This window comes from Pelophylax lessonae (genome assembly GCF_965119305.1).
Source record: "Pelophylax lessonae genome assembly, chromosome: 3".
In the NCBI taxonomy this organism is placed as follows: domain Eukaryota; kingdom Metazoa; phylum Chordata; class Amphibia; order Anura; family Ranidae; genus Pelophylax; species Pelophylax lessonae.
This window is the reverse complement of record NC_138770.1, coordinates 426,189,777-426,207,774: the sequence shown is the minus strand read 5'-3', so window position 1 is coordinate 426,207,774 and position 17,998 is coordinate 426,189,777. Positions and strand designations below refer to the sequence as shown.

Sequence of the window (17,998 nt, the reverse complement as noted above, 5' to 3'; positions counted from 1 at the left end):
CTATATCAACAATCCTTGTTTCCACAACAACCCCAATTTTTTAAAATCTAGTTGTCATAGGGACAGAAAGTAAGGGGAAATCTTCTAAACAGGGCCACAGACCATTCCCTATGCTATCCAAAAAACGTAAAAAAATGTTTTTTAGCTGGAGCTACTGGAACTACCTGTTCCGAATTACAAACAAATTCAACTTAAGAACAAACTTGTAGACCCTATCATGTTTGTAACTCGGGGACTGCCTGTACACTATTCAGGCTGTGAAGTGATTAAATAATAGGGCAGCACAGTGGTGTAGTGGTTAGCACTTTCACCTAGCAGCAAGAGGGTCGCTGGTTTGAATCCCAACCACGACACTACCTGCCTGGAGTTTGCATGTTCTCCCTGTGCCTGCGTGGGTTTCCTCCAGGTACTCCGGTTTCCTCCCACACTCCAAAGACATGCTGGTAGGTTAATTGGATCCTGTATAAAAAAAAATTGGCCTTACTATATATATGTATGAATGTGAATTAGGGACCTTAGATTGTACGCTCCTTGAGGACAGGGACTGATGTGAATGTGCAATGTATATGTAAAGCGCTGTGTAAATTGACAGCGCTTTATAAGTACCTGAAATAAAATAATAATAATCCAAAAAATGTACATTAATAACAGTTAGCAAGGTTTGGCAGCATTGCAGTATGTTGAAAACAACAAGTCTAATGTAAAACAATTTGCTTCTTTTATACCAGGTTACAAGGGCGTTTTTTATTTATTTATTTTTTATAACATGGGCTTTTAAATGTTTGTAACCTTGGCATTAACCATTGAAAAGGTTGAACAGATGCAGGTCACTAAAACTTCTCTATCATACATTAGCTGACAGAAACCCTCTTGTATTGTAATCTGAATGTGTTGATGTGGTATTTCTGTGCTAATAAAAGCTGGCTTTAGCTGAATAGACCCCAGCCCTAAAATGATTAATAGATTCTTTAAACACTTTTAGCACAAGTGGACGTCAAAGCAAATCAACAAACAATCTAAAGGATTTGTATGGCAGGTTTTTCAATATATTCATCTGTGGATGTAAAATGTTAGGCATAAAAGCATGTAGTTTATGTCAGAGGAACGAATGTGCTTTGGAAAGGTATTATGATAAGAAATCCATTTTGGTCTCATAGTAAAGCTAAAATCAATGCATACATCATAAGTTGTTGTGTTTTATGTACATTTTCAAGAACTACAAGACTAACATCTATCTATAGAATTTACTAAAATATTACGTTTAGCTATACAACCAGCTCATAGTATGCAGAATCAATCTATAGTGACATGTGTTCTACATTTTGTTACCTACCAGACAGGTTATGTGAAAAGTGCAACATTGAAGACCACAATGCAAAACATGATAGCAGGAACTGTAGTGGAAAACACTTTAGGGTTGATTTTATTAGAGGCAAATATACTGTGCACTGCAAGTGGACTTTCTCTAGAACTTAGAAAATGAGGTAAAACTTCACTTTGCAAAGAATACTCAATCACACGGAATGGAAACAAAAAATAGCATTTTTGATGATAAAAACTAACAGAGCTTCCTTTCAGATCTAGGGCAAATGCACTTAAAGTGTATATTTGCCTTTAGTAAATCAACCTAACTGTCTTTCCAGTGGAGATATTCAGATGGTGTAGAATCAAACAGGCACAAGTATCCATATCTAAAGTAAGATTACTATTTTAGAGTAAGATAAATGTCTACAAATAGGAAAGGGAGAGGGCATCTAAAAAGCATTCAACCAAAGCTAAAGCTCCCCTGAGAATCATCTTAAGCTGGCCATAGATGGATAAAAATATGGCCAGTTTAGTAGGGACTGGCCAAATTTTAATCCATGTGTAGCTGTGCCTGTTCATCTGCTGAATGGGCTTGGTGGACATTTTTTCTCAATCAGCTAACAGCAGAGGATTGTAGAGTCCTGCTGTCAGAATGCAATGTCTCAGAAGTGGGGAATCGTCCATCTACCTTGGTTGTGTGGGTAGAGAAATCTGATCTTTTTTTTCAGCTGGCTGAATGAAAAAAGTAGATTATTTATGGCCAGCTTTACTTTGAAGTAGAGTTAATGTATTTTAAGAAATAATCTGCTGGACAGTCCATTCTACTTTATGAAAATTATATGCGATAGGCAGAAGACCTAAAATATCTTTACTATTAAAACAGTTTCTCGGGACACCCATGCTAGCATAAACATTTAGCTACATGATCTCTGCTGAAGATCTGATTGATCCCTCCCTAAAGCAGAGACTGTTTAACTAACTATCTAGGCTTTTGGGCACTTGATTGGCCACTGTTGAGTTCAGAACCAACAGTTTCTAATGCAAAAGATAAGTAACGTTTGATTTCATGACCTACAGGCACTGTAGTGGGCATAGGATGGGGACTCTGTTGTAAGATAGAACATCTTTAGGTACTGGCATTAAAGACAAGTATCAACTCTTTCTAGCTGCTTACAACTTGACCTCCCTGTTGCTTCAAAAATTAGACATGCTCTGTCTGGCACGGTTGGTATGTAATCACAATTCCACTGACCACACCTAGTGAACCTAGACAAATGATACTCTGCTTTTAACTTCTCTGTTGCAAAATAAATACATAATCTACTGCAAATAAAGAATATTAAAAATAAATATTCCTTACTTAAGCTAGGTACACACAGTCCAAACTGAATCGGCCAACATTCAGGCCCTGTGTACAGCCATCCTTCTGACAATCTAAGGACTGGCTCTTGTCCAAGGGACATGCTGGAAACCAGCATCTCATCAGCTCGCAGCCAATGGCTGTTCTGGCAGGGGAGTCCCCCCTCTCAGAACACAAAGGCACAGAGAGAGAATTCATGGAGGACAGTTTTAAGATGGAAAAAGTGAAAAAAAAAAAAAAAAACCTCTCATGAGAAGATTCCATATTTACCTATTGTATACAAACAATAATTAAAGCATTTGTTTTAAATGAGAACCAATAAGTATATGCTAATTTTTGCTAAAAAGATTTCAGGATCTGACAACTTACCAAACACTCATCACACTGGCGTCCAATCACATTATATTTGCACTCACATTGTCCTGTATGAATATCACAGGCAGTGGATGCTGACCCATTAATGTTACAGTAGCATGCTGCAAGACAACAAAGTGTACAAGTTAGTCTGCTGCATTTTATTTGTAGACTATGAACATTGTGCTAATTATCTGGAAATAACTTTAAATACAGTATCTAATCAGTTCGTTGCTACATCTCTAATATCTGGACAAATTTGGTTTAAATGTGATTTTGCTAAATTCATTATCTTTATTAAATGTACTATCTTTTCTTTGATTCAAATAAAAAATGCAAGAATATTGAAGAGAACTTGTTTAAACATGCTTTGTTATACAAAGGTCTAATATTGAACGTGCTTTCTACTTAACACTAAACTATATTTGAATCCTTTATTTAAACCCTTTTAATTAGTGAAAGAGTGTGATCTGATTATCCTTTTCAGTTGACAGATCAAACCTATTGCCTTTTGTTGAGTCAGAGTGCATCCTTCATTTCAGGTATTGTATATTCAAATGAAAAAGAAACACGGAGTTCATCTGTGCTGTGTGAAATTTGTAATTGTATAGTCACTGCTGCTTAAAATAAAGGGTAGATAGAACCTAAAGTGGTTCTAAAGTTTCTTCCACACAGGACATTTGTGCCATTGCTTCCAGGGGCATGCTGTAATAACTCATCAGCTGCATGGTGACCTATAAAGGAAACTACAGTAAAACCCCGCTCCATCGCGGTTCAGTTTTTGCGGTCCTGGTATATTGCGTTTTTTTTTTGTAATGTTATTTTACTATATAAATCATTAAAAATGAAATATTTTTGTGTTTTCCATAGCTCTTGCTATGTCTCTCAGTATCTTTTATGTGTTTAAATGAGTTTCTATTGTTTTAAAAGTGTGTTTAAAGACCTTAAAATGCTTTTACATGTACAGTGACAGTAAAAAAAACATGCCTACAATGCATTTTAATAGGGTTTTTCTATTTCGCGGATTTTCACATTTCGCGGCTGGGTCCAGAACGTAACCCCCGCAATGGAGGGGGGTTTACTGTATAATATAAACTAAGAGAAGTACTTGTAAAATACAGATGAATATGTTATGTACTCATTTCGTGTTACTTTTTATCAACTTTTTCATGTTTATGACTTTAGTTTTGATGTAAAAAACAGTAGATACTTACGTTGACAGCCCTTTGGCTCAAGAGCATCTCCAAAATATCCTTCTGCACATGTATCGCAATATTCACCAGTCACACCGGGTTTACATATCCTACATGCTCCTGTCTCTCTGTCACAGCAGCCAGGGGATGAAAGGTCGAGATTGTTATGACATGGGCATGGCTTACATGATCCACCTGGCACTGATGGTTGTCCAAAATACCCATCTGCACAACTAAAAAAGGAAAGACAAATACAGAAAATGTAATGAAATGTTTTTTTCTTAATCTTTTACCTACTGTATATGTAAAACTAATATTGTTAAAACAAAGAGTATTGGTTAAATTGTAATATCTAGGATATGATATAAAATCATGCTTTATTGTTCATTTATTTATTTATTTTATTTTTTTCAGGTACTTATATAGGGCCGTCAATTTATGCACTGCTTTACATATACATTGTGCATTCACAACAGTCCCTCCCCTCAAGAAGCTTACAATCTAAGGTCCCTAACTCGCATTTATACATATACATACTACGGCCAATTTTGACAGTATTCAATTAACCTACCAGCATGTGTTTGGAGTGTGGGAGGAAACCGGAGTACCTGGAGGAAACTCAGACAGGCACAGGAAGAACATGCAAGCTCCTTCATTTGTTGCTTGAATACGTTTATAAAATTAATTAAAATTATTTTTAATAGTGCGAAACTGCACTTTTATAAATTATTTTCGTGTTTGTAAATCGTTTGTGATAACATCCTTCCCTTAAATATATGCATGTACACTTTTAATTTATATGGGGAAGATCCAGAACAACAGAACATTATAAATCAAACCAGACCGACTGAAAAGTGTCATCAGCAAAACAGTGGGCCTACACACCTATCCATATTTATAAAACTGCAGATTACTACAACCAGTGCCTCTGCTGCACCATAGGAATCCTCAAATCTGCTGTTCTTCCAGGTTTCCATGGACTCTGCAACTTAATATGCAACACAGCTATACAGCATATATAATAAATACTCTGGCAACACAGATAAAAAAGAAAACTAGCAAAAAAGATAAGGCATAAATGTCTACCAATATTGGAGCTTGCACAAACCAGATCAAGATGAATTATGACATCATCAAGCTTGGTTTGTTTCCATCTGCTTGTCTCTGTACATTTGAGTGCAATGCACAGTATTATCATAGTGAGAGGAAGGTGAAATAGAACTCTTTAGTAAAGATTGCAATAAAAGAAACAAAGTTAACCTATGTTCACCCAAATACATAACTCTTTTTCATCTCTCTGCCCATAGCAGCTATTTAACTGTCATCCTGCCATGCTGTTTGTTTGAAAACTGACATTTTTAATCTCATAGATTATTGTACATTACCGTGAACCTACAACTTTTAAACATATCTATAATATAGATGTACTTTCTTGTTTGCCTTTCTTGATCAGAGATTTAATGTTATCTATCTTTGCCCTGCTATACTGTGTGTTTAAAAACTGATGTAGCACCCTCCTACTTAGGTGCAAGGAAAAGCATAGTTTTTGCTCTGCCTGCTTATCAGGAGAGCCTGATCAGTAGTTAGGCCTGTTACATGTGTCCATGTGTGATTCACTTGGTCTGAGGGAGTGTCCCCACTGTATCCAATAGGAAAGCATGTTGGACAGTGGAGGAAACCCAACCAATGACACAGGCTTTTGCGGCTGTCCCAGTGGGTTTGCACAAGAGTGGTGCATCCTGGGATAGGTCATGAAAGCCAAGGGCACATGTGGCAGGGCCTCTTTGGGCGGGAAGCCAGGTCCCAGGAGGAGGGTGATGGCTGTCTCTCCTCCTGTCAGTGTGGAAAGCAGTCACAGGCAGTCGGCCTAGTGAGCCAGAAGTGTGGTGCTGAGCAAGGAGGTCCAGAGGATACTGACTGTGGAGCAAGTGGCAAAGCAACCTGAGGAAAAACAGTGTCCGTGAGTACCAGGGAGCTTGGAGCAGGAATGGGACCACTCCGGTGAGAGTCAGTGGACAGGGGCTAGCATGCACAGCTAGAGAGAAAGGGGGTGCCAAGTTGAGACCCTGAAGAGTAATTTGAACATGAGCCTTTTCATCTATCTTCACTACTGTGGCAAAGTGAAGCAGCGGCCTTGCCACATACACTACAGCTAATTGTCCTCAGAATTGTGCATAGTTCATAGTTGGAGTATCCCACTCATCCCTTCTCCCATCCCAGTTCAAAATAAAACACAAAAAAACAAATCCCCTGGACTGTTCATTGTCTGAGCCAAGAGTTAAAGTGATACGTTTTAACGGACTGTTGCTATGGGTAACCCAGGGGAATGCAATCTCAGCAGCCCCCTTGGGGGCAGTGCTACACTGATATTTTTCATTCATATACAGATGGTAACCATGTAACTATTGCCTGGCTGTATTGTGTGTTTGAGAATTGTCATTTTTTTATTCATCTGCCTAAGGTACATTGCTTTTAACCTACAACTTTAAACTTATGTCTCTATTATAGATTTACCCTCCTGTTTGTCTGCTTTGATCAGAGAGCTGATTTTATTTTTATGGCTCTGGCCTTTCCTAACTGTATGAGTGTCTTTCATCCATGTGTCTTTTATCACTTCCCAATTGATTAATTGACAGAAAGTCTCCTGCCCCATATCCTTAGATAATAGAATCAGCTCATGCAGAAAGGCACTTCTGATGGGGAGCACCGGCATCTCTGTCATCATAATTTCTACATAAGTATTCTACTGGCAGTTAAACACAACAAGTCAGAGACAAGAAAGAATCTACAAACAACATTGCTCAACAAACTCCTGACAGACTACAAGGGGACCTTTATTTTCCCCATCCAGCTTCCTTTCTAAGGCAGGCCATACACAGTTCAAATCTTGGTCGGTTTAGCAGAGATTTGAACCGTGTATGGGAAGGCTAAATGTACCAAGTTGATGACAACCAGCATGCAGGGTTTTACCTGCGATTAGCTGCTACCAATAATCACTGTCTTCTCCTGGCGGGGATGACTTCCCCGCCTGGAGAAGACAATGACCCAGCAGGAGGGATTTCCGCATCAACATTCTCTGTTTCGATGGGGGGAATAAAGTGAATTACTTTCTTTCAGAAAATAAATTTGCTTCATGTATAGCCAGCCTAAGTCTAATTGCTACTCTCCACAGCCTGTAAAATGATCTCTCCACTTTTCCTTTTATCAATAGTGTTCTCTATCCTTAAATCTTCACTTATTTAACCCTTTTCTCCACTTGCAGCTCAAATATATCACCTTTACTCCTGCCCTCTCTATATACAGTGCCTTGCGAAAGTATTCGGCCCCCTTGAACTTTGCAACCTTTTGCCACATTTCAGGCTTCAAACATAAAGATATAAAACTGTAATTTTTTGTGAAGAATCAACAACAAGTGGGACACAATCATGAAGTGAACAAAATTTATTGGATATTTCAAACTTTGTTAACAAATAAAAAACTGAAAAATTGGGCGTGCAAAATTATTCAGCCCTTTTACTTTCAGTGCAGCAAACTAATGAGTCATATGACACGTGGGGAGGGAAAATGGATAATTGGGCTAATTGGGCACAATTTGAACATTTTCACTTAGGAGTGTACTCACTTTTTTTGCCAGCTGTTTAGACAATAGTGGCTGTGTGTTGAGTTATTTTGAGGGGACAGAAAATTTACACTGTTATACAAGCTCTACACTCGTTACTTTTCATTGTAGCAAAGTGTAATTTCTTCAGTGTTGTCACATGAAAAGATATAATAAAATATTTACGACAATGTGAGAGGTGTACTCACTTTTGTGAGATACTGTGTATATATATACTGTAACTGCACTTATCGCCTCCTGCTAATTCTTAACTTATATGCTGACATAAATTCCAGGACAGTGAAGCATGTGCACTCCCATCTTATTTCCCTCACTCTCTTAATTCACCTGGCCCTCCATTATCTAATTTCCAACCCTACACCTTGAACTTTCTTTCTTCTGGCAGCAGTCACTAACCCACACACTCTAATTTCTGTTCCCCTGCTTCCATTCATGAGTCCCTCATTCTCATGTTTCCTCTGGATTGCCTGTTCTATATGTAACAAGCTCATGTCTGCTCATGTCATGTTTATCTCCCACTCCATTAACCTACTTGATGTTACTGAAACTTGGCTTCAGGAATTTAACTCCACCTCTCCAGATGTCCTCTCCCATGGTGGCTGGACCCACACATCTAGGGCAAAGGGATGAAATGGAGATAGAGTTGGACTCCTTCTATCCCTGCAAATTAATTTCCAAGCTCTTCCTTTGCTTCCCGTTCAATCCTTCTCCTCTTTTGAATCTCACTGTATTCATCATTTTTCTCCAGTTTCTCTGATAATTGCTGTGATTTATTAGCCTCCTGGACCAGTTTCACATTTTCCTAATGACATCTCTTTTTAACTTCTCTACTTTCTTTCCTTTGAAATACCACCATCATTTTTGGTGACTTTAACATCCCTGCTAATGCTAACACCCCTAATATCTCTCAACTTCTCAAATCTAACCTCCTTTTTTGATCAAATGCAATAGACACACATTCCTATTCACTCTGCGGGCAACACCCTTAACTTTGTATGTTCCCACCTCTGCACTCTTTACAGCCTTTCTACCACAACCTTTTCTCTGGTTACCCAGAGAAACCCGTGCCACTTTAACCCTTCTCCTCTTTTTTATTCAAGCTCCCTCTGTGATAAAATCTCTTCTCCTGCTCTGACATGGCCACTTCTGTTGAGAACAGATCTCTGTTATTCTCTATGGACATACTTCCCCTCACTACACAGAGAATTAGGACCCAACCACTACAATCCTGGCAAACAGATAACATCAGATGAATCAAAAGATGCAGCTTTGTTTTTGAGCAAGTGTGTCATAAAACTAAATCTTTTTAAGACTTCACCATGTATAAATGTGTTCTCCTAAAATCGAAATACTTTCTTCATGCTGCCAAACAGATCTGCTCTATCATTCCTATTACGATCCTTTCATCCAGTCCTTGCCAGCTCTTTTACACTATTAATTTTCTATTTTGTCGCACACGACTCTCTAAAACCTAATCTTTCCAAAACTAAGCTCATGTTTAATTGCTGCAAAACAATAATAATAAGTACATTTTGTGCAAGTACAAAGAATACCTGTTGATAATGCCAGTCTTTGTAACCTCCTGTGCTGTGAACTGAAACTTTTATCAACCATCTCACCTATCTTTAGTGAACTACAAAAGATTATTACCCTTATATAATAGTGATGGTAAAGTATGGTGAATGAGCATTGTTACTCGAAGGCAAAAAAGGGTTGATTTACTAAAACTGGGGAGTTCAAAATCTGGTGCAGCTGTGCATGGTTGCCAATCAGCTTCTAACATCTGCTTGTTCAATTAAGCTTTGACAAAAAAGACCTGGAACCTGATTGGGTTCTATGCAGAGCCGTACCAGATTTTGCACTTTCCATTTTAATAAATCAACCCCTAGGTGTAATACTCACCGAATCACCTGGTGAAAATAATAGAAAATACACCAGTAAATAAAAAAAAATGCAGCCACCACAACTAAGGAATCATAAGTGCAATAAACAAAATTTTTGTTTTTGGTTTTAGAGTTGCTTGAGGATTCTGTCTCAGAGGTAACGCATGCAAATCCTAAAGCTTGCATAGCAACCTTTGTGCTCTTGACCATGTGTGTAAATGTATCAAAAAGCTCAACTCCTCCTGAAGCTGCCTCTCTTTGTCCAGTCAGTGTGAAAACCAATAAGACTCAGGGAGCCCAGCCCCTCTGCATCCATCATACTACTTCATACTACTTCATACTACTTCAAGTTTCTGAATATCATCCTATGACCTCTCAGAATGCTACATAGAACAGGGCCAGAAGGAAAGACTGAGGGAATGCTTCCTTCCTCCTAGAGTTACAACATAATTCTTCCAGAATGCTACTCTCTAGGGGACCTTAAGGGAAAATGCCTATCCACAGTTACTTGACTGGGGGTCAAGTACTATATAATAATAAAAGGAAAAAGTTTAATTTCAATTAATATAAAACATTTGCTGTAAATAAAGACATATCTGGCGCTCCAATGCTTACAATATAACAATTATGTTATACAGATGAAAAATAAAAGTTTAATATGCTACCCACATGCTTAAAATTCATGCTCAAATTAAACACAGTTGTGTATATTGCTTTACAATAAGATATAGCAGTTGTTTCCAACCATTGTTACAGAAAATGTAATATAGCTGCAAAGAAGAATTTTAGAGAGTAAGAATATTAATGTTGCATGGGTGATAAACTACAATAGACTCTGGAACATAATGCCTGAAGCCGAAATCCTAATTAACTTTCTAAAATATCCTGCTCTATGTTAGAGTTGACTGAAATGAGAGAACCTTTAGCAAATACAAAAGAGTCCATATATTTCTGACCAAATTTAGTAGGCAAGTATATATTGTGTGTGATACAAGTCATGTGTACTGGAAAAATGTCAAGTATATGTGGCAGTTTAAATTAAAATTATTTAAAATGCAGAAACCTTTATTCCAGATATGCTTTCAGAGAAATAATGATAAAACCCAAGTTTTCTCTAAAACGTGGTCAATATGTTTACTCTAGATTAGATTATAGTTGTTCTAGGGAGTAGGGATGATCGAACGGTTCGGGTCGACCATCGACTGTTCGAAATTCGGCCGAATTTCAAACTCTTTGCTGAAAAAGTTCGGAATTCGGCAACCAGAACCGACCAAAATGCAATGGGACAGGAACTGGGCTTTAAAAGCCCGTGATTGGACCAGAACCATCAGTAAAAGCCAATTGAGGGGGCAGAAGGATGCTAGGAATGTGATTGGAGTGACTAGGGGGTCCAGAGGCCAATCAGTAGTGAATACGCCCCCCAGTATGTAACATAGCCCCGCCAAATCTCTAGCATTGTAATACAGGGGCTGTGGAAGAGAGTGGAAGCAGTTCTGTTACTCCTGCTTCAAAGTGTCATTTAGCAATTATTAGTGTGAGGAAAAGGATATCTAGTGTAGTTAGGGTACTATTTTCCACTATAGTTAGATTTAATAATCTAGTTTCTGTAGGGAAAGTGTTAAGTGTCAGGGGACCGTAGTGTAGTGTAGGGCTCACTGACTCTGACTGCTATGGCAGGGTGACCAAACCCTTCCATGTCAGGGTGACCGCCATAGAAAGCCATATAAAAAAGATTGTTTCTGTTAGAATTGCAATAGAGCAGGATAGTGGCTTCGCCCGTGTGACACCCGGCTTTTTGTTGCAGGCGTTTTATTGGGCTTTTTTGTGGACGTGTTTGGAGGCAGGCATGACATCAGAACTTCTGTGTAGGGGTATATATACACACACACATGTATGTATATATACACATACACATATATAGGTGTGAAAGTAGCAGAACCCTATGCCTGCGCTAATGAAATAATTAACAGGCATAGGACTAAGCTCCTATCACACCTATATGTGTGTATGTGTATAAATACATATAAGTGTATGTGTATATATACCCCTATACAGAAGTTCAGATGTCATGCCTGCCTCCAAAGACGCCCAAAAAATGCCCAAAAAAACGCCTGCTACAACACACCCGGGCGTTTTTGTAGCAGGCGTTTTTTTGGGCATTTTTTGGGCGTCTTTGGAGGCAGGCATAACATCAGAACTTCTGTGTAGGGGTATATATACACACACACATGTATGTATATGTACACATACATATATAGGTGTGAAAGTAGCAGAACCCTATGCCTGCGCTAATGAAATAATTAACAGGCATAGAACTTAGCTCCTATCACACCTATATGTGTGTATGTGTATAAATACATATTAGTGTGTGTGTATATATACCCCTATACAGAAGTTCAGATGTCATGCCTGCCTCCAAAGACGCCCAAAAAATGCCCAAAAAAACGCCTGCTACAAAAAAAAACGCCCAGGTGTGTTGTTGCAGGCGTTTTTTTTGGGCATTTTTTGGGCGTCTTTGGAGGCAGGCATAACATCTGAACTTCTGTATAGGGGTATATATACACACACACTTATATGTATTTATACACATACACACATATAGGTGTGATAGGAGCGTAGTCCTATGCCTGTTAATTATTTCATTAGCGCAGGCATAGTGTTCTGCGACTTTCACACCTATATATGTGTATGTGTATATATACATACATGTGTGTGTATATATACCCCTACACAGAAGTTCAGATGTGTGAAAATAGCGAAGCCACTATCCTGCTCTATTGCAATTCTAATACAAACAAACTTTTTTTCTGGTTCTGGACATGCTACAGAGCTGAAACTTCACAGGTACACTTTTTAGACCCCACAGACACTAAATCCAAAGAAATCTCATTTTTTTTTCAATAATTTTTTCAATAATTGGCTCTCTATCAAAAATGAAAAATTTTAAGAACTTTTTTTTTGCGTGATTAATAGTCCCTGGGGCATGACCCAGAACCCTAGGCACTTTTTAGGGGCATTTATTGGGTTTTAGGTAGTGTTGAGCGAACACGGACTGTATTATTTGGGTCCGTACCGGATAATTGGATTTTTGCTACCCAGACACGGACCCGAAAACTTTACTGTATGTTCGGGTTTAAAATCCGTGTTCGGTAATTTTATTTCCTGTTTTGTATGTAATGGCGCGCTTTTAATAGCGGGCTTTCAACAGCCAATAAACAAGCGTTTAACTGGTGTGCCTTAAGCCATCCCAGCCATGCCTACTAATGTATTAGTAGCTGTGATTGGCCATCTGAAGCATGTGACCCATGTCTTTATAAGCTCAAGAGACACAGCGCGGTGCATCAGTCTGCTGTAGTGTAGGGAGAGAGCACACATCATACGTGCTGGCTGCTGCTGATTAGGGACAGACAGGGAAAAACAACATTGTGCCCAAAAAGAATGCAGGGACAGGTCGGAGTGTAGGCAGGGAAAGATATTTGAGCATTTTAGGGACAGGCTGGAGAGATTAGGCAGGGACAGATAGGAGACACAGGACAGAACAATCGTCCATTAGCGATCTACATCGATTTTGCTGTGTGGGGGGTGGTGCAGTGAACGATCTTTTTGCCCTCACTTGAGCCCACTGAGGAGGAGGAGGAGGAGGGAGAAAAAAATATATTTTTATCAGTCTGTTGTGTGCAGCGTTCAGCTATATTTTACTACAGATTGCTGTTCTAATCTGCTATTTAAAAATTACAAATTTAAAGGGGAATTTTTTTTTTTTCCCTTCATAGCCTGCTGCTGACTGTGACATAAAACATAACACACTGCTGTGTTCACATGTGCTATTGAAAAATCACCAATTTTATATACTTTTTTCTATTCCACTATTCAATATACACCCTTTTGAGGTAAAAAAAAAAAAATAAATTGTGGCATATTCTGTACTAATCTGCTATTTAAAAATTACAAATTTAAAGGGGAATTATTTTTTTCCCTTCATAGCCTGCTGCTGACCGTGACATAAAACATAAGACACTGCTGTGTTCACATGTGCTATTGAAAAATCACCAATTTTATATACTTTTTTCTATTCCGCTATTCAATCTACACCCTTTTGGGGTAAAAAAAATTAAATTGCGGCATAGTCTGTATCGGTACGTGTGAGATACACCTTTCCAATTTTTTGGGCGCATCTTACACCGCCGAGGATTGCAGGGTGCTTCAGTTTGCCTCCTGTTCCGAACTCCTCCTACTCCTCATCCTCATCCTGCCTTTCGGGTACAAAAAATTGTAATCGGGACCTAGGCTGGGTTTGTACGTGTGAGATACACCTTTTTATATCATATTTTCTATTCCGCTATTCAATCTACACCCTTTTGGGGTAAAAATAATGAAATTGCGGCATAGTCTGTATCGGTACGTGTGAGATACACCTTTCAAATTGTTGGGCGCATCTTACACCGCCAAGGATTGCAGGATGCTTCAGTTTGCCTCCTGTTCCGAACTCCTCCTACTCCTCATCCTCATCCTGCCTTTAGGGTACAAAAAATTGTAATCGGGGCCTAGTCTGGGTTTGTACGTGTGAGATACACTTTTTTATATCATATTTTCTATTCCGCTATTCAATCTACATACTTTTGGGGTAAAAAAAATTAAATTGCGGCATAGTCTGTATCGGTACGTGTGAGATAAACCTTTCTAATTTTTTGGGCGCATCTTCCACCGCCAAGGATTGCAGGGTGCTTCAGTTTGCCTCCTGTTCCGAAATCCTCCTACTCCTCATCCTGCCTTTAGGGTACAAAAAATTGTAATCGGGGTCTAGTCTGTGTTTGTACGTGTGAGATACACCGTTTTATAAGATTTTTTTCTATTCCGCTATTCAATATACACCCTTTTGGGGTAAAAAAAATTAAATCGCGGCACATAGTCTGTGTTTGTACGTCTGAGATACACCTTTTTATATACTTTTTCCTATTCCGCTATTCAATCTACACCCTTTTGGGGTAAAAAAAATTTAATTGCGGCATAGTCTGTATCGGTACGTGTGAGATACACCTTCCAAATTTTTGGGGCACATCTTACACCGCCGAAGATTGCAGGGTGCTTCAGTTTGCCTCCTGTTTCGAACTCCTCCTACTCCTCATCCTCATCCTGCCTTTAGGGTACAAAAAATTGTAATCGGGGCCTAGTCTGGGTTTGTACGTGTGAGATACACCTTTTTATATCATATTTTCTATTCCGCTATTTAATCTACACCCTTTTGGGGTAAAAAGAATTAAATTGCGGCATAGTCTGTATCGGTACGTGTGAGATACACCTTTCAAATTTTTGGGCGCATCTTACACCGCCAAGGATTGCAGGGTGCTTCAGTTTGCCTCCTGTTCCGAACTCCTCCTACTCCTCATCCTCATCCTGCCTTTAGGGTACAAAAAATTGTAATCGGGGCCTAGTCTGGGTTTGTACGTGTGAGATACACTTTTTTATATCATATTTTCTATTCCGCTATTCAATCTACATACTTTTGGGGTAAAAAAAATTAAATTGCGGCATAGTCTGTATCGGTACGTGTGAGATAAACCTTTCTAATTTTTTGGGCGCATCTTCCACCGCCAAGGATTGCAGGGTGCTTCATTTTGCCTCCTGTTTCGAACTCCTCCTACTCCTCATCCTCATCCTGCCTTTAGGGTACAAAAAAATTGTAATCAGGGCCTAGTCTGGGTTTGTACGTGTGAGATACACCGTTTTATATACTTTTTTCTATTCCGCTATTCAATATACACCCTTTTGGGGTAAAAAAATTAAATTGCGGCATAGTCTGTATCGGTACATGTGAGATACACCTTTCAAATTTTTTGGACGCATCTTCCACCGCCGAGGATTGCAGGGTGCTTCAGTTTGCCTCCTGTTCCGAACTCCTCCTACTCCTCATCCTCATCCTGCTTTTAGGGTAAAAAAAATTGTAATCGGGGCCTAGTTTTTTCTATTCCTCTATTCAATATACACCCTTTTGGGGTAAAAAAATTAAATTGTGGCATAGTCTGTATCGGTACGTGTGAGATACACCTTTTTATATACTTTTTTCTATTCTGCTATTCAATATACACCCTTTTGGGGTGAAAAAAATTACATTGCGGCATAATCTGTATCGGTACGTGTGAGATACACCTTTTAAATTTGTTTGGCGCATCTCCTTCCACCGCCGAGGATTGCAGGGTGCTTCAGTTGTCCTCCTGTTCCTAACTCCTCCTACTCCTCTTCCTCATCCTCTAACGCCTCCTCATCCGGTCAGCGTAACACCTTCACCACAAACTTCATCACAGCCAGGGGTAAACGACAGCAGGCAGTTTTAAAACTTGCATGTTTGGGGGAAAAATCCCACACCGCGCATGAGTTGTGGAGGAGCATGGAACAGCAGACCGATGAGTTGTTGGTGCCAGCAAGCCTCAAGCCCGGCATGGTGATGTGCGATAACGGGCGAAATCTCATAGCAGCTCTGGGCCTAGCCGGTTTGACGCACATCCCTTGCCTGGCGCATGTGCTGAATTTGGTGGTGCAGAGGTTCCTTCAAAATTACCCCGATATGTAAGAGCTGCTGCAGAAAGTGCGGGCCGTCTGTGCGCACTTTCGGCGTTCTCACCCTGCTGCTGCTCGCCTGTCAGCACTGCAGCGTAACTTCGGCCTTCCCGCTCACCGCCTCATATGTGATGTGCCCACAAGGTGGAACTCCACCTTGCACATGCTGGAAAGACTGTGCGAGCAGCAGCAGGCCATAGTGGAGTTTCAGCTGCAGCACACACGCGTGAGTCGCTCTGCCGAACAGCACCACTTCACCACCAATAACTGGGCCTCCATGCGAGACCTGTGTGCTTTGTTGCGCTGTTTTGAGTACTCCACCAACATGGCCAGTGCCGATGACGCCGTTGTCAGCTTAACTATCCCACTTCTATGTCTCCTTGAAAAAATGCATCGAGCGATGATGGAAGAGGATGTGGCACAGGAGGAGGAGGAGGAAGAGGGATCATTTCCATGGCTTTTAGGGCAGTCATTCGCAAGTGGCTCCGAGGGTGGGTTCCTGCACCCACATACGCCAGGTACACAATTGTCCAGCAGGGGCACAGTTCTGCAGGGTGAGGAGGAGGAGGATGAGATGGAGGAGGAGATGGAACCATGTTCACAGCAGTGTGGCACCCAGGCCAGCTCATGGCCATCACTGGTGCGTGGCTGGGGTGGATACAGAAGACACAGACGATACACCTCCCACAGAGGACAGCCTTCCGTTGCCTCTGGGCAGCCTGGCACACATGAGCGATTACATGCTGCAGTGTCTCTACAAAGACCGCCGAGTTGCCCACATTCTAACTTGTGCTGATTACTGGGTGGCCACGCTGCTGGATCCCCGTTACAAGGACAACGTAACGTCCTTAATTCACTCACTGGAGCGTGATCGCAAGATACGCGAGTACAAGCGCACACTGGTAGACGCGATGCTGCTGGCATTCCCACCTGACAGTGGGGCCACAGTGAAAGCACAAGGCCAAGGCAGAGGAGGAGGAGGAGGAAGAAGAGGTCGCCAATGCAACCAGGGCACCCCCAGCACCTCAGAAGGCAGGGTTAGCATGGCCGAAATGTGGAAAAGCTTTGTCAGCACGCCACAACAAACAGCAGCACCAGCAGCTCGTATGGAACGTCTTAGCAGGAGGCAGCATTTCACCAACATGGTGGAGCAGTATGTGTGCACACGCCTACATGTAGTGACTGACGGATCTGCCCCCTTCAACTTCTGGGTCTCCAGATTGGGCTCATGGCCTGAGCTCGCCCTTTACGCCTTGGAGGTGCTGGCGTGCCCTGCAGCCAGTGTATTATCTGAACGTGTATTTAGCACGGCTGGGGGCGTTATCACAGACAAGAGCAGCCGCCTGTCCAGAGACAATGTGGACAATCTCACGTTCATTAAAATGAACCAGGCATGGATCCCACAGGACTTTTCCGTACCTTGTGCAGAATAGAGATGGATACCGACCATTGTTATATTTTTGATCTTTCTCACTCTTTTGGGGTGTACCCTAATTTAAAATGACTGAAAAAAAGCAGTGTTGGCTACCTCGTCCCCCTCCACCGCCGCTTCCACCTACACCGCCACATCCACCGCAACCTCAACCTCCCTCCTACTCCATAAGGGCCTCGTCCTTCACAGATGAAGAAAATTGTTTTATTTTTCTGTTTTTTTTTTTGTTGTTTTAAGTTATTTCCCTATCCACATTTGTTTGCAGAGAACTTGCCATGCTTTTAACTACATTTTGCT

General features: G+C 40.5%; 1 protein-coding gene across 4 annotated transcripts in view; it reads right to left on the bottom strand.

Moving 5' to 3' along the window:
* Window positions 1–17,998, bottom strand: part of LAMA2 (laminin subunit alpha 2) — a 1,405,743-nt gene that overhangs the window by 531,574 nt on the left and 856,171 nt on the right. For all 4 annotated transcript variants that reach the window (XM_082249565.1, XM_082249566.1, XM_082249567.1 and 1 more), the window contains exons 19-20: window positions 4,234–4,445; window positions 3,035–3,141 (exon numbers count right to left, since the gene is read on the bottom strand). In XM_082249565.1, coding sequence (XP_082105691.1) covers window positions 3,035–3,141; window positions 4,234–4,445 — 319 coding nt within the window. The remainder of the gene's footprint in view (window positions 1–3,034; window positions 3,142–4,233; window positions 4,446–17,998) is intronic.